Source organism: Trematomus bernacchii, unplaced genomic scaffold (assembly GCF_902827165.1).
Source record: "Trematomus bernacchii unplaced genomic scaffold, fTreBer1.1, whole genome shotgun sequence".
Taxonomy (NCBI): Eukaryota; Metazoa; Chordata; class Actinopteri; order Perciformes; family Nototheniidae; genus Trematomus; species Trematomus bernacchii.
Window position 1 is genome coordinate 2,730,782 of NW_022987469.1, and position 25,382 is coordinate 2,756,163.

General features: G+C 43.2%; 1 protein-coding gene across 1 annotated transcript in view; it reads left to right on the plus strand.

Annotated features, from left to right (window-relative positions):
- The window catches only part of plekha6 (pleckstrin homology domain containing, family A member 6), a 102,944-nt gene that overhangs the window by 19,589 nt on the left and 57,973 nt on the right, over positions 1–25,382 (plus strand). Inside the window, exons 2-5 of the mRNA XM_034143686.1 lie at positions 6,206–6,286; positions 7,416–7,530; positions 8,098–8,214; positions 13,585–13,657. Of these exons, the coding sequence (XP_033999577.1) occupies positions 6,206–6,286; positions 7,416–7,530; positions 8,098–8,214; positions 13,585–13,657 (386 nt within the window). The remainder of the gene's footprint in view (positions 1–6,205; positions 6,287–7,415; positions 7,531–8,097; positions 8,215–13,584; positions 13,658–25,382) is intronic.

The window sequence follows — 25,382 nt, forward strand, 5'->3', positions numbered from 1 at the left end:
AATTGTTTTTGTTACAGCAGCATAAAAGGCATTTTACAATAAAACAAAACTACAAAATATACTAAAATAAAATATAAAATATACATGTCGAAATAGAAAATATACATGCAGATATTATATATATATATATATATATATATATATATACACAAATATATATATATATATATATATATATATATTCAAAATATATGGAATATGGAGTATTAAATATGAAACAGATTATGTATGAGTAAAATGTACAACGTGGTTTTATTTCTAGAGAAACTATGGAGCAGAGAGTTATCTTCCAGCCAGAGGTGATTTGTTGTACAGAGTTATGGCACTGCGGAGCTGCAGCAGTCTGTTGGAGAAGGAGCTCCGTTGACTGTCCAGCTGCAGGTGGAGAGGATGGGTGGGGTTATCCATGATGGACAACAGCCTGTTCAGTGTCCTCCTCTCCACCACAGCTTCAAAGGGGTCCAGCTTGATGCCGATGACAGACCCAGCTTTCCTGATCAGTTTATTGATCCTGCTGGTGTCACCGGCTCTGATGCTGCCCCCCCAGCAGACCGCAGCAAAGAAGAGTGCACTAGCCACAACAGACTGATAGAAGATCTCCAGCATCTTGCTGCACACGTGGAAGGATCTCAGCTTCCTCAGAAAATAGAGTCGGCTCATCCCCTTCTTGTACACAGCGTCAGTGTTGATCCTCCAGTTCAGCCCATTGTCTAAGTGCACTCCCAGGTACTTGTAGACCTCCACAACTGCCACATCCTCTCCCAGAATGCACAGGGGCAGAGGAGGAGATGTCCTCTTCCTCCTGAAATCAATGACCATCTCTCTGGTCTTGGCCACATTCAGAAGCAGATGATTTCTTCCAGTCCACTCAACAAAATCACCCACCAGCGCTCTGTACTCCTCCTCCCGTCCATCCCTTATACACCCTACCACTGCAGAGTCATCCGAAAACTTCTGCAGGTGGCATGACTCTGAGTTGTATAGAAAGTCAGAGGTGTATAAGGTGAACAGGAAAGGAGACGGCACAGTCCCCTGTGGGGCTCCAATACTACCAACCACCACATCAGACAGCACACTGCCCAGCCGGACGTATTGTGGTCTGTCCGTGAGGTAGTTGGTAATCCAGGAGATGGTGGACGAGTTTACCCTCATAGCCTGCAGCTTGTCACTCAGTAGCCGAGGCTGGATTGTGTTGAATGCACTGGAGAAATAAAAAAAGATGATTCTCACAGTGCAACCCGATCCATTCAGGTATGAGTGAGCACGCTGCAGCAGGTAAATAATGGCATCGTCCACCCCCAGGTGAGGCTGGTAGGCAAATTGCAGAGGGTCAAGGAATGATCTCACCTGCGGTCTGAGATGGGCCAAGACCAGTCTCTCAAGCACCTTCATCACATGAGATGTGAGTGCTACAGGGCGATAGTCATTGAGCCCAGAAGGAGTGGTCTTTTTAGGGACCGGAACAACGCAGGACGTCTTCCACAGCACCGGGATGGTCTCCAGGTGCAAGCTGAGGTTGAAGAGATATTGGAGAACAGGAGCCAGCTGGCGTGCACAGGTCCTCAGGACCCTGGGGCTGATACCATCAGGGCCAGCAGCATTGCCTTGGTGGAGTTTTTCCATCTGACTCTGGACCTGTCCTGTGCTCACAGTGAAGCGGGGGGGGGGGCTTGATGGCAGGGGGGATAGAGGGGGGGGGGGTCTGAGGCAAGATGAGCAGAGGGGGGGGGGGGTCAGCGGCAATGTGAGCAGAGGGGGGGTGCAGAAGCCAGGCTGGGTGGTGGAGGAGAGGTGTGAAGTGTAGGTGGTGAGCAGAGGGGGGATGCTGACGCCAGGCTGAGAGGAGGAGGTGAGGTGAGGTGAGAAGTGGAGGTGGAGGAGACAGCAGCGGGCGGAGAGTTAAACCTATTGAAGAAGGTGTTCAGCTCGTTGGCCCTCTCCAGGGTGCCCACAGTCAGTCTGTCTCTCCCTTTGAAGCCAGTGATAGCCTTCATCCCAGCCCAGACATCCCTGCTATTGTTCTGCTGGAGCTTAGGCCTAGGCTCCACGGGGACGAAAACGGGTTGAATCCGCATATTTCTCATGCGTATAGCCCTTTAAGCTCGACGACGCCGTAACGGAAACGTAGAAACAGACCCCGCAAACGACAACGGGTCCAAAGGTGGATAGATCTGGGAATGGAGCGCTCTGGGGGGTCCAACGGGGCCGTGGGGTCGCCTATACGGTCATCCGTTTCATAGCCCCGCCTCTCCCCACCTCTCCCCACCTCTTCCCACCTCTCCGCGTACCCCGCATCATTGCTGATGTGTTTCGTTAACAACAACAATAGCTATTTTAATTACCTCTAACTAGTTATAAATATGTTTATTTTTACTGTCGAGTCATCATTACTGGATCAGCTGCTGCATGAGACAGACACTGACGCTGTGAGAAGAGAGGAAAAAGAGACAGGCTCTGTGTATTTTATTATCATATATCATTATATCGTCGTTATTCATTTGTTTTAAAGCTCAATAAATAACAAAGAAGACCTTTGACCGGCACTTTTATAATTTTGTCCGGAAGATTTAAACTTTAACACACGTTGACCGGCGAAAAACTCTGCCCGGATCCCTCGGCCCCCACCACGGAGAATAAACAGAAGTGCAGCCATGAAAACCATTCTTCTTCGCTGCTTTTGTGGAGGAAGTTGCTGCTTTTGTGGAGGAAGTTACAGCGCCACGTACAGGCTCGGCATATGTACTGCAGCTTTCCCAGCGGTTGGATGTAAACGGAGCCGTCTCGTGGAGTTTGACACAATCCGGTGTATATTGCGTGTGGGCGGAAGGTTTTTTGCGGTTGCGTTTGCGTTACTCCGATGGGGAAACAGTTGACAGTTTTAGCCGGTAATATTGTTTGTTCACAGAAGTTGATGTATTCTGTGATGCAGTCAGTCATGTTATTGATGTCCTCTCCATGTGGCACACAAAGCACGTCCCAGTCAGTGGTCTCGAAGCAGTCCTGTAGAGCAGTGGTTCCCAAACGGTGTGCCGCGGCACACTGGTGTGCCGTGAGGCAAGTCCGGGTGTGCCGTGGGATTTTGTGACAACCATACGTTATTATTGCAATATACAACTACACAAAAATAATTATTTTTTAATTTACTATATCAGTACTTTGTATGCACTCATTTCATAATACAGAGGCAAACTCTATACCTAAAAACAATTATTTAAAAAAAAATCCTCACAGAACCCCATATTTCGCTGTTAACGCAGTTGCAGGTGGGAATTATAAGACCGTGACACATCGAAGGCTGAAGGACAACATTAAAACAGAGAAACACGCAAGAGGGGAAATGGAGCGCTTTCTTGTGCGGAGCAAACCACCAACCACCAGTGCAGACTGCCGACAACCCACCACCGAAAGAAAAGAGGAAAAAAACTGTCAGCAGACAGTATCATGAAAGTTACCTGTCTTATGGCACTGCAGGCGAGCGGCAGATTTTCCCTACAAATAGACGAATCTACTGACATAAGTGGGGCTGCCCAACTTCTGGCAAACGTCAGATATGTTGATGCTGACTCTACCAAAGAGACGTTTTTCTTTTGCAAAGAAATGGAAAGCCATACTACGGGAGAAGAAATATTCAGGGTAACTAATAACTATTTAAAAGAGAACAGTCTGACCTGGAATATGTGCGTCAGTCTTTGCACAGATGCGCGGCAAGCATGACTGGGAGAGAAAGGATTTATTGCTAAGGTGAGAGCACAAAACCCACATATCGTGACAAACCACTGCATTTTGAATAGAGAGGCATTAGTTGCCAAAACCATGGCCCCGGAGTTGACTGAGGTGCTGAATCAGGCTGTGCAGATGGTGAATTACATCAAATCAAGGCCCCTGAAATCTCGCCTCTTCTCCCAGCTGTGCGCCGAGATGGGAGCCGACCACCAAAGCCTGATCCTCCACAATTTTTAATTTTGTGACCTGTCTGATTTAAATGAGTGTGCTGCTTTGATGAAGCCTAATTTGATAAAGTTTCAAATTAATTTCTGAAATATTTCGTTAATAAATATATATATATATATAGTAATATAGTTGTCTTTGTCACATTTTATTTGGCATTAGTAAATGATTATGCACATTTACAGATATTTTACATGATATGAGTCATAACACGTGTTATAAGGGCTATTTTGCACAATAGGTGTGTCTTGAGATTTTTACTTGTCCTTTGGTGTGCCTTGGGCACAAAAAGTTTGGGAACCACTGCTGTAGAGCCTCATTAGCCCCTGGAGTCCATTTCCTCACAGTCCTGGTGGATACAGGCTGCCTCTGTACCAGAGGGACATATTTAGGAGCCAAAAAGACGAGGTTGTGGTCAGATCAGCCCAGGGGGGGGAGGGCAGTGGCACAATATACATTCTTGGTATTAGCATATAAAAGATCCAGAGTATTATTTCCCCTGGTGGGGCATTTCACATACTGAGTGAATGTAGGCAGAGATTTGTCCAGTTTTGCACGGTTAAAATCCCCAGTTATTGTGATGAATGCATTTGGGTGAAGAGTTTGGCCACAGAGGAGTGAATGACGTCACCAGCCACCTCTGCGTCCGCGTTCGGTGGAATATAGACAGCAACTACGATGACAGAATAAAGTTCTCTAGGTAGATAAAATGGACGTAATCCCACAGCTAGCAGTTCAATGTCCGGGCTACAGAAACGCTCCTTCACAGTAACATGTCCAGGATTACACCATCGTTCGTTCACATACAGTGCAATCCCTCCTCCTTTCTTTTTGCCGCTCAGAATAACGTCCCTGTCCGCCCGAACACTCGTGAAGCCGGGGAGAGCCGTGTTATTATCCGGGATGAGCGTGTGCAACCAAGTCTCGGTAAAACACATGATGCTACACTCACGGTATTCCCACTGCGTCTTCGTCAGCACGCGGAGCTCGTCCATCTTATTCCCCAAAGACCTCACGTTCCCCATTATGATGGCCGGTACACAGGGTTTGTATCTCATCTTCTTCTTCATCCTCAGCTTGGCCCCAGCTCTGCAGCCCCGCTTAAGCCTCCGAAGCTCCTCCGGGATGTCATGCCTGGCTCCGGGCAGCAGCACGGGTCGGCACAGCGCAATCAGCTGCTCACGCGAGTAAACAATGCCATCACTCCTCTGAGCATGGCTCTCCGACACAAAAAGTGAAAAAAGTAGCAGAAGAATGACCAGAAAACGTTCAAAGTAAAACGTGGCCATAGTTCGCTGCAAGACAAAATAAATATCCAAAGAAAAAAGTACAACTAAGAGAATAAAAGTAAACAAAAAGACAAAGATCAATAAAACACCGGGAGCTGCAAGCAACAGGCAGCCACCAGCACGGCGCCTAATAGCAAAACGTGTGTGATGCACAGCGCTGGTGTGGAGGCAGAAAAAACTGCAGTCCCTCACCTTCAAGAATGGCACCGACATCCTCAAACCCAGCATCTTCATTGCCATCTTGATAGCCTTTTTCAACCTCCTCCCCCTGTCCGAATTCTCTGAAGGCCTTCACAAAGTTACTGCCATTGTCAGTGACTGTCGCCTGCACTTTTCTTTCAATGTTAAACATCTCATGAATTTTCGAGCCTGAGAACTGAAAAACAGGCTCAGGGCTTAACAGGTCACTTAAACAAAGAAAAGTCAGGACGAGTCAGGAATAATTGGGGGAGGATAATGTTTGCATAGTACTCTTATACTTACACTTGTAAATGTACTTATATCATACATTTATTGTAATTTCATTGCCAAAAGGAAGAACCTGGGTTGTCATTGCCACTAAAAACAAACATATCTCTGCTTGTGGTTTTCAAATCAACAACAAACACTCACAGATGCACTTATCACACAGACATGTGAGTAGAGTTATAGTCAGATGTGAAAGTCAAATAGTATGGCAATGTACTTTTTGTTGGACTATAGCAAGAGAAAATTCAGATTTAGGATGCACATGTCTTTGCATTATACATACTTTATGTAGTACGACCATTGAATGTTTAAAGTAAATTGCTGTCATCTGAGGCGCCAAACATTATTCCTACTGTATCATAACTGATAGAAGAAACGGTGAACTTAAGACCATGGTTCGGGTAAACTGTAGTTATCTTCACCTGTGTTTGTAATATGGACACATTAAGAAAAGTAATCGCCATCTGTCCCCTCTGTGTCCTTCCTCTGTGTGTTTGCAGTCAACATGACCCCAGTGGACCAGCTGGAGCAGCACTGAGCCCCCTCCAGCTGGAAGAGCCCACCTTACACTCCTATCTGCAGTAAGTGACCTTTGAACTGAACTAAGCAGCAATAATATGTTCAGCTCCTATCCTGTACACCTACATGCATACACAAAATTCTACAAATTATGTAGTTATTACCCCACAAACATGCACTGTGTTATCAAAATAATTGTGTTGTTTGTTAGCACAAACAGAAAGAAAGTAGGCGATCAGTTTTAGAAAAACAACACTTGGCTGGTGCACAGCAGGTTACTTGCACACGCCTCTGGGTGGTGCTGATGTTACTGCATGTATAAGGAAATTATAGGAGGTGAGCAAAGAGAGAATGGAAATGACATGCATTAATACTTGTCAGTAGATCGATATGACTGGTGGCCAACTCCAATCATCCATTACTAACACATGTTTGACCCACATGAACATGGCAGCTGTAAACTGGCACCAGCAGGTCACTGTTTTCGTTTGATATTTCACTCTCCTACCCTGCATATGGGTGTATTTTGCTGGTTTAATTAGTTACTATATGTAATGTATTGTCATTGAATCCCTTATAAAATGTATTTGGTGTCTTATGTTAACTAATTTCACCTTTCCCAAAGAGAAAATAAAACAAGGAAAATATGTGGAACCACAGTAATGTTAGTTAATATACAGTATATGTCAACATACTGTACCTACATTTAACAAATCAGAGATTGTCCAATCAGAGTTTATCAACAATAACTAAGTTAGACAGAAACGTAGGATGTTTCAACATGCTTGTTGGTTTCATTGGGCTAAAGTAAGAGCTATACTGGGTATACAGAGAGTGTGTGTTTGTCTTGGTAATAATGAACAAACTATACTAGCTGCCTCTAGTGTTGAAGTCTCACATTGTAACAACACAGTCTTTCCACCTGTGCGTGTGGCAGCCAAGAGTCTTTTTACACACAACCACCAGAGGTCCTTCTCAGGCAAACACAAACATTGAGACAAGTCTGCAGGGTGCTACACATTAGACCTCATTAAACAAGGTCAGATCTGAGTTGTACCAATTGTAATTTTGCAAAGTAATTACTCTGCCATCACACACTGCTCTTGGCAGGCTACTAGACAATAAGTGGTAGAAGTGCACAGCATGCACTGTTGCACTATTAGGAGCTCATGTCTTTGCTCTTCTGTCCAGGCACTGTGATTTGGAAATGAATGGGAAAGTGAATCCTACTGCTGAGAAGATCACTGACTCCAAAAGTGCCAATATGGTGTCAAACCTGTCCCCAGAAGGCCAGCCTTACACCAGGGTGAGCACACCACAAAGACTCACCCATCCATGGCAGATGGAGTGTTCCAGGAAATACTTAATTTAAACAATGAGAAAAGGTTTTGGGATATCAGCGCTACTGCAGCATGCTTTCATGGTAAACAGATATGCTGTGTGTGGGGGAGCAAGCAGTCTTTGGTTTCATCTGCCTGAGGAAGTAGTGTGATCAAACTCGCCATTGTTGCTTAACGGGTCTTTGCTAAGTAAACAAGTTCTCAGTCACATCCTGTTAGACCTGACTTCCCTCATTGAGAAAATAATTAACAAATTTATCATTATTCATAACATTGTTTTAAAATGTTTTAACTCCTCAAATCAAATCCTAGCTTGCAGTTAATGATGAGCCGGTATTTGCTACATTTATATGTGTTTATGCCCATTGTGCATATTCTTTAAGAACCTATAAGTGGAAGATCACTTTATGGTCTTCATGTAATATAATTCGAAAAAATACTCCTATAATTGTAATCCTCTATACCCCACTATCAACGTGTACATTTCCATAACCTTTATACTAAACCTCTATTTTATATCTTGGTAATTGCAGGCGTCTCGTACTCCCAGGAGTTCTCTTCGAACGGCAGCTACGTTTGGGAAGCGCTCAAACTCCATGCGCAGAAATCCCAAAGCAGAGGTCAGCAAACAGGGATGGCTGTACAAGCAGGTGAAGCCTTTTTCCTCTCCTCTCATGAAGAATTAAACTTGTGTTAAAAACATTTTTTAAGGACTATTTTTGGAGACTATGATTTGAAGCACAATCTTGTAATCTTAGAGGACATTGCATGTTGCATGATAGAAGTCTGAATAAACACTGTTACCCTGCAAATTCATGACACTGAGGAAGTCTTCTCCTGAGCCGCACAATGTCAAAACCTTCAGTTTGTTCAATACCTTCATGGGACTTTTACAAATGTTCCTGTTTTACATAACCCTAAGGTCATATGAAATGTGTTATTGATACTATGTCGATGTTGTTGTACTGTTTGTCTTGGGCTGCCTTTATTTATTGTGTGTTCTAACCTGAAACGTTGTGACACCGAATCAGAAGCCCTGGATAAACGGTGAGGTCCTTGCCAAGCAGAAAGCGCGGACTATCGCGCACAGAGGTGGAGATTTGGAAGAGTACAGGAAGTCAAGGTACGCGCTCCAGAGACCTATCAGCAGTGCAAAGAGACAAAGTGGAATCTGACTTCAAAGGCTCTGACACCCGGAACATGTGGGCAGGACTAAGAACAATGACTGATTACAAAGGAGCAGCCGGTGATTCTGGGGGACTGTCTGTGAGTGTGTCTCTCCCAGATGAGCTAAACAGCTTCTATGCTCATTTTGAGTGCAGGCAGGCTGTGGAGGCACATAAGGATCAGGATCCCTGCCCTTTTGTTTTAAACAGGGCAGATGTGTGCAAATCCTTTAAAGGGTTAACCCACACAAGGCTCCTGGACCTGATGGCATCCCTGGCCGTGTTCTCAGGTTGTGTGTAGTTCAGTTTACAGAGGATCCTGACCTTCTACAGGTGCACCATAGAGAGCATCCTGGCCTTCTACAGGTGCACCATAGAGAGCATCCTGGCCTTCTACAGGTGCACCATAGAGAGCATCCTAACCTTCTACAGGTGCACCATAGAAAGTATCCTGACCTTCTACAGGTGCACCATAGAGAGCATCCTGACCTTCTACAGGTGCACCATAGAGAGCATCCTGACCTTCTACAGGTGCACCATAGAGAGGATCCTGACCTTCTACAGGTGCACCATAGAGAGCATCCTGGCCTTCTACAGGTGCACCATAGAGAGCATCCTAACCTTCTACAGGTGCACCATAGAAAGTATCCTGACCTTCTACAGGTGCACCATAGAGAGCATCCTGACCTTCTACAGGTGCACCATAGAGAGCATCCTGACCTTCTACAGGTGCACCATAGAGAGCATCCTGACCTTCTACAAGTGCACCATAGAGAGCATCCTGACCTTCTACAGGTGCACCATAGAGAGGATCCTGACCTTCTACAGGTGCACCATAGAGAGGATCCTGACCTTCTACAGGTGCACCATAGAGAGCATCCTGACCTTCTACAGGTGCACCATAGAGAGCATCCTGACCTTCTACAGTCAGATTAGCGCTTGAGATGCGCCGGTGAAGATGGCCGCATCGTCTTTGGGCTCTTCTCCAACTTTGCCCCTTTTCGTATTTTGTGCGTATTTATTTTACTTTTGCCGTCTTACTTTTAACATGGTTCGCAACATGCAAGCCGACCGCACCTACTCTGCTATACAATATAGCAGAGAGGAACTTCTTCAATTGCGAAACTTCGTGGACAATAATAACCCTCCGACAGACAATGGAGATTCGCCATGGCTACCTGTTGCTGTTCTACCTGAGAGACGCAAGAAGAAGACAAAGCGCGGGTGCCGGGCAGGGCTGCTGGTCAGACTGAGGAAACGAGATAATCGACCCCCTCTTCCGAGTATTCTTCTGGCTAATGTTCAATCCATTGAAAATAAGCTAGATGAACTCAGAAGTCGGATTGCTTTTCAACGGGACATTAAGAACTGTAACGTGTTAATTCTCACTGAGACTTGGCTCAACCCCGCAATCCCGGACTCCGCCATTGTTCCTGATGGATTCTCTATTTTTCGTCAGGACCGGACTGCTAACTCGGGGAAAAGTAAGGGAGGCGGTGTGTGTGTAATGACTAATAACAACTGGTGCTCAGATGTGAAGATTATTTCTTCGGACTGTTCCGCTCATCGAGAGCATCTCATGATCACATGCCGGGCTTTTCATCTGCCGAGGGAATTCACATCTGTTGTGATAACAGCAGTGTATATCCCGCCGCAGCCACTCGCCGACAACAACACGGCACTCGATCAGCTGTTTCGGATTATTGATAAGACCGAGACTTCGCGGCCAGATGCGGCGTTCGTTGTGGCCGGGGATTTCAACACCGCCAACATGAAGAAGGTCTTGCCAAAATATTACCAACACATCAGCTGCCCGATGCGCGGGGGAAACATACTGGACCATGTTTATTCCCCTTTTCGACATGGATATAAGGCTCTCCCTCGCCCTCCCTTCGGCAAATCAGACCACATCTCACTGCTGCTGCTGCCTGCGTACAAGCAGAAACTTAAAAGGGACAGACCCATAATAAGGACAGTACAGCGATGGAGCGAGGAGTCAGATTCAGCACTGCAGGATTGCTTTGCATCTACGGATTGGAGTGTGTTTGAGGACAATAACATCAACACACACACGGACACTGTCATCTGCTACATTGGGAAATGCATCGATGACGTGGTACCGAAGGTTTCTGTACGAACATTCTCAAATCAAAAGCCCTGGATAAACGGCGAGGTGCGCGGCAAACTGAAAGCGCGCACTATCGCACAAAGAGCTGGAGATTTGGAGGAGTACAGGAAATCTAGGTATGATCTCCGGAGAGCAATTAGCAATGCAAAGAGACAGTACAAAGAGAAGGTGGAATCTGACTTCAAAGGCTGTAACACCAGGAACATGTGGGCGGGACTAAGAACAATGACAGACTACAAAGGAGCAGCGGGGGGTGCTGCGGGAGTGTCTGCGTGCGCATCTCTCCCAGATGAGCTGAACAGTTTTTTTTGCACGCTTTGAGAGCAGCCAGGCTGTGGAGGTACAGAGGGACCAGGAGCTACACTGCCCTTTTGTTTTAAACAGGGCAGATGTGTGTAAATCCTTTAAAAGGGTTAACCCACACAAGGCTCCTGGTCCTGATGGCATCCCTGGCCGTGTTCTCAGGGTGTGTGCAGTTCAGCTGGCAGAGGTGTTCACAGACATCTTCAACAGGTCCCTGCTGCAGTCTGTAGTCCCCACATGTCTTAAACACTCCACCATCGTTCCTGTCCCAAAAAAGACAATAATCACCTGCCCCAACGACTACCGCCCAGTAGCACTCACCTCCATCATAATGAAGTGCTTTGAGCGGTTAGTCAAATCATTCATCACCTCCTCCCTCCCTGACTCTCTGGACCCCCTGCAGTTTGCCTACAGAGCAAACAGGTCCACAGACGACGCCATAGCCCTCACCATCCACACTGCCCTCTCACACCTGGACCCGAAGAACAGGAACACATATGTGAGAATGCTGTTCATTGACTACAGTTCAGCATTCAATACCATTGTGCCCTCCAAGCTGGCCATCAAGCTCAGAGAGCTCGGGCTCAACAGCGCCCTCTGTGACTGGATCCTGAACTTCCTGACGGGCAGACCCCAGGTGGGAAACATCACATCCTCCACCCTGATTCTCAACACCGGTGCCCCTCAAGGCTGCGTGCTCAGCCCTCTCCTCTACTCCCTGTTCACTCACGACTGCGTGGCCACACACAGCTCCAACACCATCGTGAAGTTTGCTGATGACACGACCGTCATCGGCCAGATCACAGACGACGACGAGACGGCGTACAGAGAGGAGGTCGAAAAGCTGACATCTTGGTGCCAGGATAACAACCTCCATCTCAACATCAGCAAAACAAAGGAGCTGATTGTGGATTACAGGAAGCAGCAGGGAGAGGGACACGCCCCCATCGCCATCAATGGGACTACGGTGGAGAGAGTCAGCAGCTTCAGGTGCCTTGGGGTCCACATCACTGAGGACCTGACATGGACTCTTCACACCACCACCATCACCAAGAAAGCTCGACAGCGGCTCTTCTTCCTCCGCAGGTTGAGGAGGTTCAAAATGGATTCCAGGATACTCTGCAACTTCTACAGGTGCACGATAGAGAGTATCCTGACTGGCTGCATCACGGCCTGGTACGGCAGCTGCACCGCCCTCAATCGTAAGGCTTTACAGAGGGTGGTGAAAACTGCACAGCACATCACCAGGACGGAGCTGCCATCCATGGAGGACCTTTACTCCCAGCGGCTCAGGAAGAAATCCCTACGGATTATCAAAGACCCCCATCACCCCAGCCACAAACTGTTCTTTCTGTTGCCGTCTGGCAGACGTTACCGCAGCATCCTGGCAAAAACAAAAAGATTCGGAGACAGTTTCTTCCCGCGGGCAGTGAGACAATTGAACTGCTGAAACAATTTCAAAACATTCATCTGCTACTTAGTAATATATATCTACTATCTAATATATATCATTCCAATAACTTGTATATAGACTCGTACTGCACTATTCCACATACTCACTTTATTTTAGAACTATTTTTTCTTTTTGTATTACTTTTACTATCTGTATTATTATTATGTTGCATTGTTGGAGAAGCCTGTGACATAAGATTTTCAACAACATAATTACTCTGTAACTATGTTAGTTTGACAATAAAGAACCTTGAACCTTGAACCTTGTACAGGTGCACCATAGAGAGCATCCTGACCTTCTACAGGTGCACCATAGAGAGTACCGCCCTCAACCGTAAGACTCTACAGAGGGTGGTGAAAACTGCACAGCACATCACCAGGACGGAGCTGCCATCCATGGAGGATCTTTACTCCCAGCGGCTCAGGAAGAAAGCCCACAGGATTATCAAAGACCCCCATCACCCCAGCAACAAACTGTTCTGTCTGCTGCCGACAGTTTCATCCCACAGGCCATAAGCCTATTAAACACCTAAACTCTGTAAAGAACATCCATAAACATGCATCTGTTTGCATCTTTCAATGTATTTATATATATATATATATATATATATATATATATATATATATATATATATATATATATATCTATATATATATATATATATATATATATATATATATATATATAATATATATATATCATGTCCCATTTACTTGTATATAGACCCTTCTTGCACTACTTCTATTTTATTTGTATTTATTTGCCACATCTCAAAAACATTCTCTTGCACTATTTTATTTCTATTGTTATTTCTTTCACAATTTGTATTGGTTTAATTTGTCCTATATATATTCATGTTGCACTGTTGGAGGAGCCTGTGAATTGAGTTGTCATTGGCATATCTACTGTAGCTACTGTGCACAGGACAATAAAGCATTGAATCTTGAAATCTTGAATCTTGTTCCTGCAGGCCAGCAGTGGGGTGAAGCAGTGGAACAAGAGGTGGTTCGTCCTCACCGACAGATGTCTCTTTTACTACAAAGGTTTGTGCTTCATTCTGTTTTGAATCTTGAATATCTACTTCTATGATTTTCAGTTTATATGATTTTTGTTGAGTAGCTGTCTTGTTGTGTTTAATGTGTTACTAGCTTGATGATAATTACAACTTCAATCAGAACTTTAGATGTCTGCAAGTCTTGAAAATCATCTGATGTGTTTGACTTTATAACATGTACAAATATCTTATATAAATCACCAGAGCTTGTTTGGAGTGCAGTGTGTCTGTTTGGTACAGTAGTGTGTGAAGATGTATGAATGTGCTCACACTCATCAGAGGCATTTCTCACATGCAGATTAGCTGTGGCTCTGCTCTCATGACTGTACCTCTCTTTTTACCAAAGATGTGACAAGCAATAACAGAGCATCACAGAAACAACGTTTTAAATTAAGAGGCAGAAACATCGATTTTGTCAGGTATTGGAGAACAACAGCAAAAAAATAGTACAGTACAAGTACACCTGCGCCGTGAAGAGGCTGCATTGTCTTTAGCTCCTCTCCAACTTGGCCTTTTTTTCGTATTTTTTCAGTGTTTATTTACTTTTTGTCGTGTGCTTTTAACCTCGTCCGCAACATGCGAGCCGACCGCACCAACTCTGCTATACAATATAAATGGAGAGGAACTTCTACAGTTCAGACACTTTGTGGACAACAGCCCACCGTCAGACAATGCAACCCAGTCTCACGGCATTTCGTGTGATAGTCACGACATTTAATTTATTGATTCGTGTTCACCAACATGATTTCCCCCTTTTTTTCGTGTCACACAGATCGATTTTAAAAGCAATGTATTTCTATTGGTAGTATGTTTTGTGCCTGCACCACGTCTTTTTGTCCAGTCGGGTCTTGGAAGACCGGAAGCTGTGTGGTTCATAAAAACATGTTCTTACTCAATATCAAGCCACGATTATTGTTTTTATTTTACATCGTATAATGTTGGACTTCTTTTGCCGTCCGTGAGGACTAAATAACACACTGTTATTTACTCAACAATAACACACAGTTATCCTTGTTTTTATTTATTTGTTTAATTCTATAATCTCTGGCTTTTTTAGCGTCCGTCAGGAACTGAATTTCAAAATAAAATAACCGGAAAAAGATACACTCCCACTGAACTGATTACCCAAGATCCTCAGCTATGGTTTAAGCTCGGTGATTTGATTGTTAAGCCGCAATGTACGTTGGGATATGGTGTTTATGCGATATGAAAGCCGAAAAACATTTTTTTAAAAGAAAGAAAATAATACTTTAATCCGAGTGTGCTTGCTTTTCTCTTTGAAAGTCATCACATAACGGCATTGTAATACACGGTTTGGCTGCATTAAATATTACACATCTGCCTTAGTTATTTATTTATAGAGCCCTGATTAGCAGACTTCTGGACAAACTGGAAGAACTGCCACCGAAACTGAATACGTGACGTGGATCATAAATATATCAGCAATTGAACATCTTCAATTTCTCTTCACACAATACGCCTCCTTGCAGTATCAACACTAATTCGGCTGACTTTTATATTTGATCCAATTGGTAGATAGGTTATATTTACCCCATAAAGGTGCACAGCTGATATAAAAGGACTTAGTTTTTAAAGATATTACTGATTTTCTTTGAATATAAGAATGTAAATACTGAATTGAGAGAATAGTCAGGGGTTTTGGGTGATGGGAGACACATCTATGGATTCAGAATTTCAATAGCTTACCATTAAATGACGGATATACCTTTCTGTCTATAGGCGCGTTCACACCGCAGTACTTTTCCCACTTTAGTTCCGATATAGTTCCGAAATGTCGCGTTCACACCAAAAAGAGCAGGAACTAAAATGAGTTCATGAGAACCTTTTTACCCCCTTTTCCGTCAGTTTTCCGTCCCTGCTAGAGAGCAGGTACTTTCGTGGGACAAAAAGGTTCCTATGTCTGATTGGCTGGGCGGAATGCAAACCACGCCCCGTAAAACTCCCAAAAGGTTTTGCCATTTTATTATCCTCGCATTAGCATTATTAGCATTAGCATTAGCCCAGCGCAGAAACGCAGAGAGACTAACTTATGGCAACACAAAAGAAAACATGGGAGCGGTGGAGATGAGGAGGTGTCGGTGTTCTGGCGATTTACTCGGAAGGCTTCAGTAGAAGCTGCTGGGAGTCCCAGCAGCTTCTACTGAAGCCAGTCCCCAACTCCGGGGACTTCCGGCCGGGGACTCCGGGTGGCAGTATACGCCGTGAAGTTGTTTGCGGCCTGCCAGTAAACCCAAAGCAGAAGAAGAAAAAGTGACGTCAGCGGGTTTATTTGCCTAATCCTCCCCCAGGGACTTATTCTGGTGTGAACGCGATCTGTACTAAGTTCATGAGAACTAAAGAGTTCTGATGAACTAAGTTCTGATGAACCTTTGTGGGAAAAGTACTGCGGTGTGAAAGCGCCTTATGTTTTACAAATCAGATATTAATGTGTTGAAGTAAAACATGTGAAATATCCTGTAAGATTATGTGAAAACATGAATAAAACTACACATCTTCAGATGTTATACATACATAAGTGTCCTACACTAATAATAAAAAGTTATTATGGCATTGTATGCTGTGTGTAACTTGTGTGCACCGCCTAGTGGTTAAAGCACGTTATTGAATTATTTTTTGAATATGTTATATTTGATGAAAACAATATAGTACATACAAAATAGGGGCAAAGTAGAAGCTCAATGATAGAAATATAGAATATAAAATATCAAGAAGATACTGTAAGTGATCTCTACAATAAAACAGTTTAGTGCCGGATGTACAAAGGTATTAATAGGAGGATGTGCAAAACAGAAAAACGAATTAACCTTTATTTAAACATTAAAGAATACTTTAGGTTAAAGGTGGGGTAGGTAAGTTTGAGAAACCGGCTCGAGATCGCTAGAATTTGAAAATACACAACCGGAGAAAATCTGCCACTTCCTTATACTGTAGAGCCCCTCCTCCAACACACACGAACGCGCACATGACCAATGAGGGCACGAGATAAGTTTGTGCACAGATGGAAGGCTGACAGGCAGGTAGGCCATCCAGTTATTTTAGCCGGGCCGGCTAAAATGATTGGTCGTGCTTTTTACAGTACTACGGCTTCCACAGATGACATTTTTGTATGGATTTTTTGTCAAAGCACTTAAGATATTCATTGCTATCGGGATGTTAAGAGCATTCCATGGAATATAACAAAAAGTGTATCTCGAGCCGGTTTCTCAAACTTACCTACCCCACCTTTAAGGTCTTCTTTTAAATAATAAAAAAGCTTTGGGGCTATCTACCAGAGGTGGGAGTAAGTCCTACATGTGCAAGTCATGAGCAAGTCTCAAGTCTTGACCTACAAGTATCAAGCAAGTCCCAAGTCACTGTGGTGAGAGTCAAGCAAGTCAAGTAAAGTCATTGCTCAGGTCAAGTCAAGTCAAGTCAAGTCATACAAAATTCTGATGAATAAGCCCAGTTTCCGCATTTAAATCAGTTAAAAGACAGTGGTTATGAAAATGGATTTAACCCACACTATGAACTTCATTACATACACAGTTAATCATTTAAAATCTAATTTAGACCGATGACAATCATATTCGATTAATATTAACCCTAGAACTGCAGACAATATAGCTAGGACTCAATCAAAAAGTCTGTTCAAAAAGGCAGAATTCCAGTTAAGAAAATCATATATGGCATTTGCCATTACACATATTTAATTTAAATGTCTGTTAACACTAGAACCGCCAACAGCGTCAGCACCTACATAGATATCATTTTCAAATCATTTAATTTGTTCCTCTTCATAATTTCCTTATAAACTAAGTAGGACGATTTAAAACTCAGTTAATTGGGTTAATTTAGAAATTGCTTCAGTTTATCATCATAACAGATCAAAAAGTTCAGATTCATTTTACAATAAATCAAGGAATGATGCACTTCTACAAACAAAAACAACATAATTAAAACATTTAAACAAACTACTAAAAGTAGATGAACTACATTATTCAAGTTTACAGTAACTTCTGATAATAACACAGGGGAAATAAACGAGGCATCTCTTTTCCTCTCTCTCTCTCCCTCTCCTGACAGCCCGTCAGTATCAGGGTTAGTACAAATGAATCCCTTGGCGGTTCTAGTGTTAATTTACCATTTTGTCTTCTCTTTGCAATGCTTAATCGATTTGAAACCAAGTCTAACGTAGCTTAAACTTAACGTTAGCTTTCTAGCTAACACAACACATTCACTTACCTTTCTCTGAGTTTGTTTTTGTAGTGACGAATGAAGTTGGATGTTGTGGTGGTCGTGTCACTGATCTTTATGCTGCAGACCCTGCATACCGATGTTCTCTTCTTATTAGCGTCATCGACAACATAATCCTTGAATCCAAACTTCACTATTTTTGGAGTAACGCTAGCCGCTGCCATGTTAACTGACACTCCTGCCGTATAGTGGGTTGCCAGGTTTGCGCGCACGGCGCTATAATCACCCAATCACGTTTTTCGAAAAAACTAAACGTAATATCTCACTACAAAAACAAACGCAAATATTTAATTGTAAACAGTCAAGTCCTTTCAAGTCATCTGTCTCAAGCTTAAGTCAAGTCTCAAGTCATGAATACCAAGTCAAAGTCAAGTCAAGTCTTTTATCAATGTTAGTCAAGCAAGTCTCAAGTAAAAAAATATGCGACTCGAGTCTGACTCGAGTCAAGTCATGTGACTCGAGTCCCCACCTCTGGTATCTACAGATAAATATTAAGCCTGACAAAGTACTTAGCATCTAATATATTGCTTTCCTGCTATGTTAACTATGTTGAAGCACTTATTTTAACTGATATTATACATATGGGAGGCTGTGGCTCAGTGGGGGAGACTGTGGCTCAGTGGGGGGTGTGCTGGACTTCAAATCAGGGGATAGCAAGTTCGAGTCCCACTGCAGTCAGCATGTCGTTGTGTCCCTGGGCAAGACACTTCACCTCAAATTGCTCCTGTAGGGATTGTCCACAGTACTGAATGTATGTAAGACGCTTTGGATAAAAGCCATGTAATAATAATATGAATTATACTCTTATGTAAGAAATGTGCAGAATATGACAGTTTAATGGTGGAAGTATACACACATATTGATAGATGTCTTGTAATGCACTGTTGAGGAACCTGCGACCCAAGTTGTTCATTCATTGCATAACTACACTGTAGTTGTGTATATGATATGTCAATAAACCTTTGAAAATCTTGAAATCTTGAAAGGGATGTGCAAAATAGCCATTATATACAGTCTTTAATTAACTATTAGTAGAGAATAACGGAGTAATGAATATACTTTATAGGGATCTGCAGATAAATGTTTAGTCTTCTCAAGCAGCAACTATCAAATATCTCTCCTGATTGTTGGCACTTGACAATCACCTTCCCTGAATTTTACTCAGGTGTAACTAAAGTCTGCTTTAAGGGTTGTTTATATTTCACATCATTAATCAGAATCTGCAAAGTAACTAAAATAAATGTAGTGGAGTAAAAATACCAGGTTAACCTCTGAATTGTAGTGGAGTAGAATTACAAAGTAACAATGAGCTGTCATGTGGGTATATATTAATGCTGCCCATTATGGACACAAGCAATTTTCACCCATTTATTAATTATATGTTTTAAATTTGATAACACCAATGTGTTTAATACTGGCAACTTCTAATTGTGGGAAAAACGAAAACGTTACCAGTAGAGACGTCCCATAGAACATTTTGCGAAACACAATAGCCAGCATGTGTAGTTCTGGGGGGGGGGCTGGTCCCATTCGAGTCCAGTTTTGGATAGTCTGCCGTGGTTTCGTTCCATTTCAAAGTGCTGTTTGACGCTCTGCGTAACCTTGGCGCACTGCCACTCCAACATCCAGTCGCAGAGCTTGAAGATTAATCACGGGGTTTGTCAAGCAAAGGGACTGTAGTCCCAAACGATAGCTGAGGATTATGGGTAGTGTAGTGTCTTCGGCCATCCTAAACTCCGAAATGTTTTTCGGATTTCATATCGCATTAACACCATATCCCAACGTGCATTGCGGCTAAACAATCCAATCACCGAGCTTAAACCATAGCTGAGGATCTTGGGTAATCAGTTCAGTTGGTGTGTATCTGTTTCCGGTTATTTTATTTTGAAATTCTGTTCCTGACGGACGCCAAAAAAGCCAGAGATTATAGAATTAAACAAATAAATAAAACAAGGATAATTGTGTGTTATTGTTGAGTAAATAACAGTGTGTTATTTAGAAAAGAATAACAAATTAGAAGGAAAAAAATATTTAAAAATACATATTTCAGTATTCTGAGGCTCTGAGCTCCATTTATTTTCCTCACAGACGGCAAAGAAAGTCCGACATTATACGATCTAAAATAAAAACAATAATCGTGGCTTTATATTGAGTAAGAACATGTTTTTATGAACCACACAGCTTCCGGTCTTCCAAGACCCGACCGGACAAAAAGACGTGGTGCAGGCACGAAACACACAACCAATAGAAATACATTGCTTTTAAAATCGTTCTGTGTGACACGGAAAAAAGGGGGAAATCGTGTTGGTGAACACGAATCAATAAATGAAATGTCGTGACTATAACACGAAATGCCGTGAGACTGGGTTGGACAATGGGGACCCGCCATGGCTGCCTGTTGCTGTCCTACCTGAGAGACGCAGGAGGAAGACAAAGCGAGGGTCTTGGGCCGGGCTGCTAGTGAGACTGAGGAGACGAGAAAACCGACCCCCTCTTCCGAGTATTCTTCTGGCTAATCTTCAGTCGATGGAAAACAAACTAGATGAACTCAGAAGTCGGATTGCTTTTCAACGGGACATTAAGAACTGTAACGTGTTAATTTTCACGGAGACTTGGCTCAACTCCGCTATCCGCCATTGTTCCAGACGGCTTCACTATATTTTGCCAGGATCGGACTGTTAATTCAGGGAGAAGCAAGGGAGGAGGTGTGTGCGTCATGATAAATAATAACTGGTGCACAGATGTGGGGATTATTTCTTCGGACTGTTTCCCTCATTTAGAGCACCTCATGATCAGATGCCGGGCTTTTCATCTGCCAAGAGAATTTACATCGGTTGTGATTACAGCAGTGTACATTCCGCCACACGCTGACAACAACACAGCATTAGGTCAGCTGTTTGGAGTGATTGACAGGACAGAGACTTCACGGCCGGAGGTGGCTTTCATTGTGGCTGGGGATTTTAAAGGTCCCATGACATGGCCATTTATACTGATCATAATTCCATTGTTGAGGTCTACTAGAATATATTTACATTGTTCAATGTTCCAAAATCACATTGGTTTCTCATACAGCATCTCTGTATAGTATGTGTATACATCGCGAAACTCACCTGAACTCAGCCTGAACTGAAGTTTCGCGGTGTATCGCTGTCTCAGGCTGAGAAATCCGCGGAGCCGCAGCTGCCGAGTTCTGCCGAGATACTATCAACACATCAGCTGCGGAAATACACTGGACCATGTTGTTTTCCCTTTTCGACATGCTCTCCCTCGCCCTCCCTTCGGCAAATCAGACCACATCTCACTGCTGCTGCTGCCTGCTTACAAGCAGAAACTGAAATGGGACAGACCGGTGACACGGACTATACAGCGCTGGAGTGAGGAGTCAGACTCAGCTCTGCAGCACTGCTTCGAATCTACTGAGTGGTGTGTGTTTGAGGACACATATCAATACACACACGGACACGGTCATTTGCTACATTGGGAAATGCATCAATGACGTGGTACCGGAGGACATTCCCGAATCAAAAGCCCTGGATAAACAGCAAGGTGCGTACCAAGCTGAAAGCGCACAGAGGTGAAGATTCAGAGGTGTACAAGAAATCTAGGTATGCACTCCGGAGAGCTATTAGCAGTGCAAAGAGACAATACAGAGACAAAGTGGAGTCTGACTTCAAAGGCTGTAACACCCGGAACATGTGGGCGGGACTAAGAACAATGACAGATTACAAAGGAGCAGCGGGGGGTGCTGCGGGACTGTCTGCGTGTGCATCTCTCCCAGATGAGCTGAACAGTTTTTTTGCACGATTCGAGAGCAGCCAGGCTGTGGAGGTACAGAAGGATCAGGAGCCCTGTCCTTTTGTTTTAAACAGGGCAGATGTATGCAAATCCTCTAACCTGTTAAGCCCCGAGCCTGTTTTCCAGGTCTCAGGCTCGAAAATGACATTCCCAGAACAATTGACAATACTGGTACCAGCACATAACTGGTACGCAGCTACGCATGCGCGGCAAAAATCTGAAATGCTTAGCGCATTTGCGTACCGACGTACTTGTGAAGCTTTTCCAGAAGGCGGTTAGATCACCGAACGTCAGAGTCGGTCTCCGTGTGCACAGACGGGGCTGCTGTTAACGTCGGTCTGTACAACGGAATTGTGCCAAAACTACGCCAACCGGCTGCGGAGGGAGACTTCCCCCCCCCCCCCCCCCCCCCCCCTTCTGTGCCCTGCGCATACTGGAGAACTGCGCAAAAACAGCTGATCACACAGTTTTCACTATAAGTAAAAAAGAATTTTAGGACGGACACTATAATTTACATTTTTTTTAATATGTTCAATCTGAATTTTATTTAAAATAAATAACATCTATATTGATTCTGACTGTTCTACATCCAACTCACAGGCTTATCATTACTTTAAGAAAAAAGATTATTAATTTTCCCTATTTAGAAGTGTAGTTATGGTCATTTGTTCTGGAAATGTCATTTTCGAGCCTGAGACCTGAAAAACAGACTTGGGGCTTAACAGGTTAAACTTCATATTCATTGTATCAAATATACGTTATGCTGTTAGAAATGGATGTTGGTCAAGCTCCCACACTTTTTATAAATTAACTGCAAGTACATGCAAACAGCAAAATGTATCCACCCTGTCATGGACACAATTCAAAGAATAAATACATTGTAATTACATAGTGATTATAAAATGTACATTTTCAGAAAGCTATAGTCCCTTTCTCAACAATATATTTCAGTTAATGGAAAAAGTATTTGGATAATAATGAAATTATGGCAAACTATTTGTACCATGTCCACCCTGTCATGGGAAGGCTTGCTGACAGGGTGGACAATGGTACAAATAGTTTGCCATAATTTCATGGCATTCTGAAAATGTACATTTTATATTATTTATGGAAGGCTTGCTGACAGGGTGGACAATAACAGGGTGGACATTTTTGGCTAATATTAGCATATAAGGAGCACATGGTGGACCTTCAGTTAGCAACATGATTCAGTTAGCAAGGTGACTGTGTACTGCAGGGGTACTCAAATACAAATCTTAACGGTCCAAAAAAAATGTTTCAATAAGACAAAGGTCCGTTTATTACGGTCATTCAAACTTTTAAACAATTGCAACCAGATTCTTAACACGAGGTTGCAAAAACAAAAATAATCTGTATGCAGCAGTTTTCATTGTTATTGTGTCTGTGCTTGATCCCTCAGAGTCACAGTGTAAGAGCTGCACAGTTATGAATAAAGGCAGGTGCACCCTCTTTCATTCAGCATTCCCATTATTGCTTTATAAATGTCTTGCCCCCTTGTGTGTCCACCAGAGGTGGGACCAAGTCATTGTTTTGCAAGTCCGAGTCAAGTCTCAAGTCTTTGCGCTCAAGTCGGAGTCAAGTCTCAAGTCTTTGCGCTCAAGTCCAAGTCAAGTCTCAAGTCAGGATGGGCAAGTTCAAGTCAAGTCCAAATCCTAAACTTTGACAAAACGAGTCTTAAACAAGTCATTATGTGCTTTTCAACAAATGTAATGACATCGATCAACAGAATAATACTTAATAATGAAACTGCTCTTTATTAGTCACATTAATCATTTAATAATCCATTTTCTCTCTGCTGGTAAAGTAACGTGTTTTCTTCTATTTTAAGAGGGATCAGTAAGGTAAGGCTACCGTGACGGTTTGATTCAGAAGGAGTTTAATGTATAAGATCCCTGATGTTAAGGTATCCAGAATGTTTATTTCCACTGTGTACATGTTATAAGGGACCCACGATCTATCTTTATGCAAGGGATAATGTGCAGCGAGGCGGTCTTTATGCGGATAAAAACCTGAATCTACATCCCTCTGCAGGTGGTACTTTAAGTATATTTTGATGATAATACTTTTGTACTTTTACTTGAGTAACATTTTGAATGCAGAACTTTTTATTGTAACCGAGTATTCCTACACTCTGGTACTTTTACTCAAGTACAAGATCTGAACTTCTCCCACCTCTGGCAATAAATCCTGAGTGGTTACCAGTTTTCGCAAATCTCTTGACTTTTTCCGACGCGCTTGCATTTAAATCCGTCTCCCCGTGGCTCTGTAGCTGGCCTGTACCACTACACCTGCTGTCTTTGGAGCGTCTGCCCCCCACCCTTCTTTCACATAATGGTATAATCCTAGTGTGTCCTCGCATATGATTGGCTGCATGGTGGCTCAGCAAAATAAAGTCCCGCCCCTGCCTGCATGGATTCACAGCAAGAGTTGCAGCGGCTGAAGATTCTGCTCTCCCCGACGGGAGTCTGCTCTTCTAACGGCAGCTCGCGATCGGCGTGTTGGAGACCCCTGAATTAAATTATCAAGTCACCTCAAGTCAGACGGCTCAAGTCCAAGTCAAGTCCCGAGTCATTGGTGTTCAAGTCTGGTGTATAGCCTAACTGGATGGTCCTCACTTACTATGCGTAGGATGCAGCACTGGTTTTTATTAATGTATAAAGCCATTTTAGGTAAGCTTCCACTCTACATATGTGTCAGATTTGCCCCAGTTTGTGACTCTTACAACCTCAGATCCAGTGCCTGGATACGGTTCCAGGTACCTACTGTACGGACTGAGGCTGGAAAAAGGAGTCTTTCTTATTATGGTCCTTGGTCTTGGAATGACCTTCAATCACGCCTTAAACTGAGGGCACTTGTCTCTATATCATGTTTTAAATTGAAGTTGTCTGAAGTCCTCACCACCAGCTGCTCTTGCAGTAATAAGTAGTGTACTTTTTTTATTGTCCTAATGTGCACAATGTAGTGACTGCTTTTTCGTCTTTTGTTTTCTTTGTTATGTTCTCTGTATTTTATATGTTTGTGTTATGTGTAACGTTGCTGCCTTCTTGGCCAGGTCAGCATTGAAAATGAGATTTTATCTCAATGTTTTTATCTGGTTAAATAAAGGTTAAATAAAATAAATAAAAGTCCAAGTCAAGTCGCAAGTGTTTTGTGATTTTGTCAAGTCGAGTCCAAAGTCATCAAATTGGTGATTCGAGTCTGACTCGAGTCCAAGTCATGTGACTCGAGTCCACACCTCTGGTGTCCACTGAGGTTCGTCAGGCCCAACACATCTTCAACAAACTCCCCCTTTGCCTCATCATAAAAACTCACAAACACCAGCAACTGAGCATTGTCAGTGGTGTCAGTGGACTCATCCACAGCTAAGGAAATGCACTGTGCATTTTTTATTCCATCACAAAGCTGATTCATCAAATCACCAGCCAGTATTTATGTTCTTCTGGTTGCTGTGGAATCTGAGAGGGGGATTTGCTTGATTTGACTTGTTATTTCCTCTTTTTGTTTGCCTTCAAACATGGTCTCCATCACTTCAGTCATGCATTCTTTTATACTTCAGTTATTATCCAGTGGAATGCCCTTACCTACTGGCCTAGTTCAATCAAAGTGGTTACTTCTTTTTGGCTGGGCAGTGTAGTTTTACACAC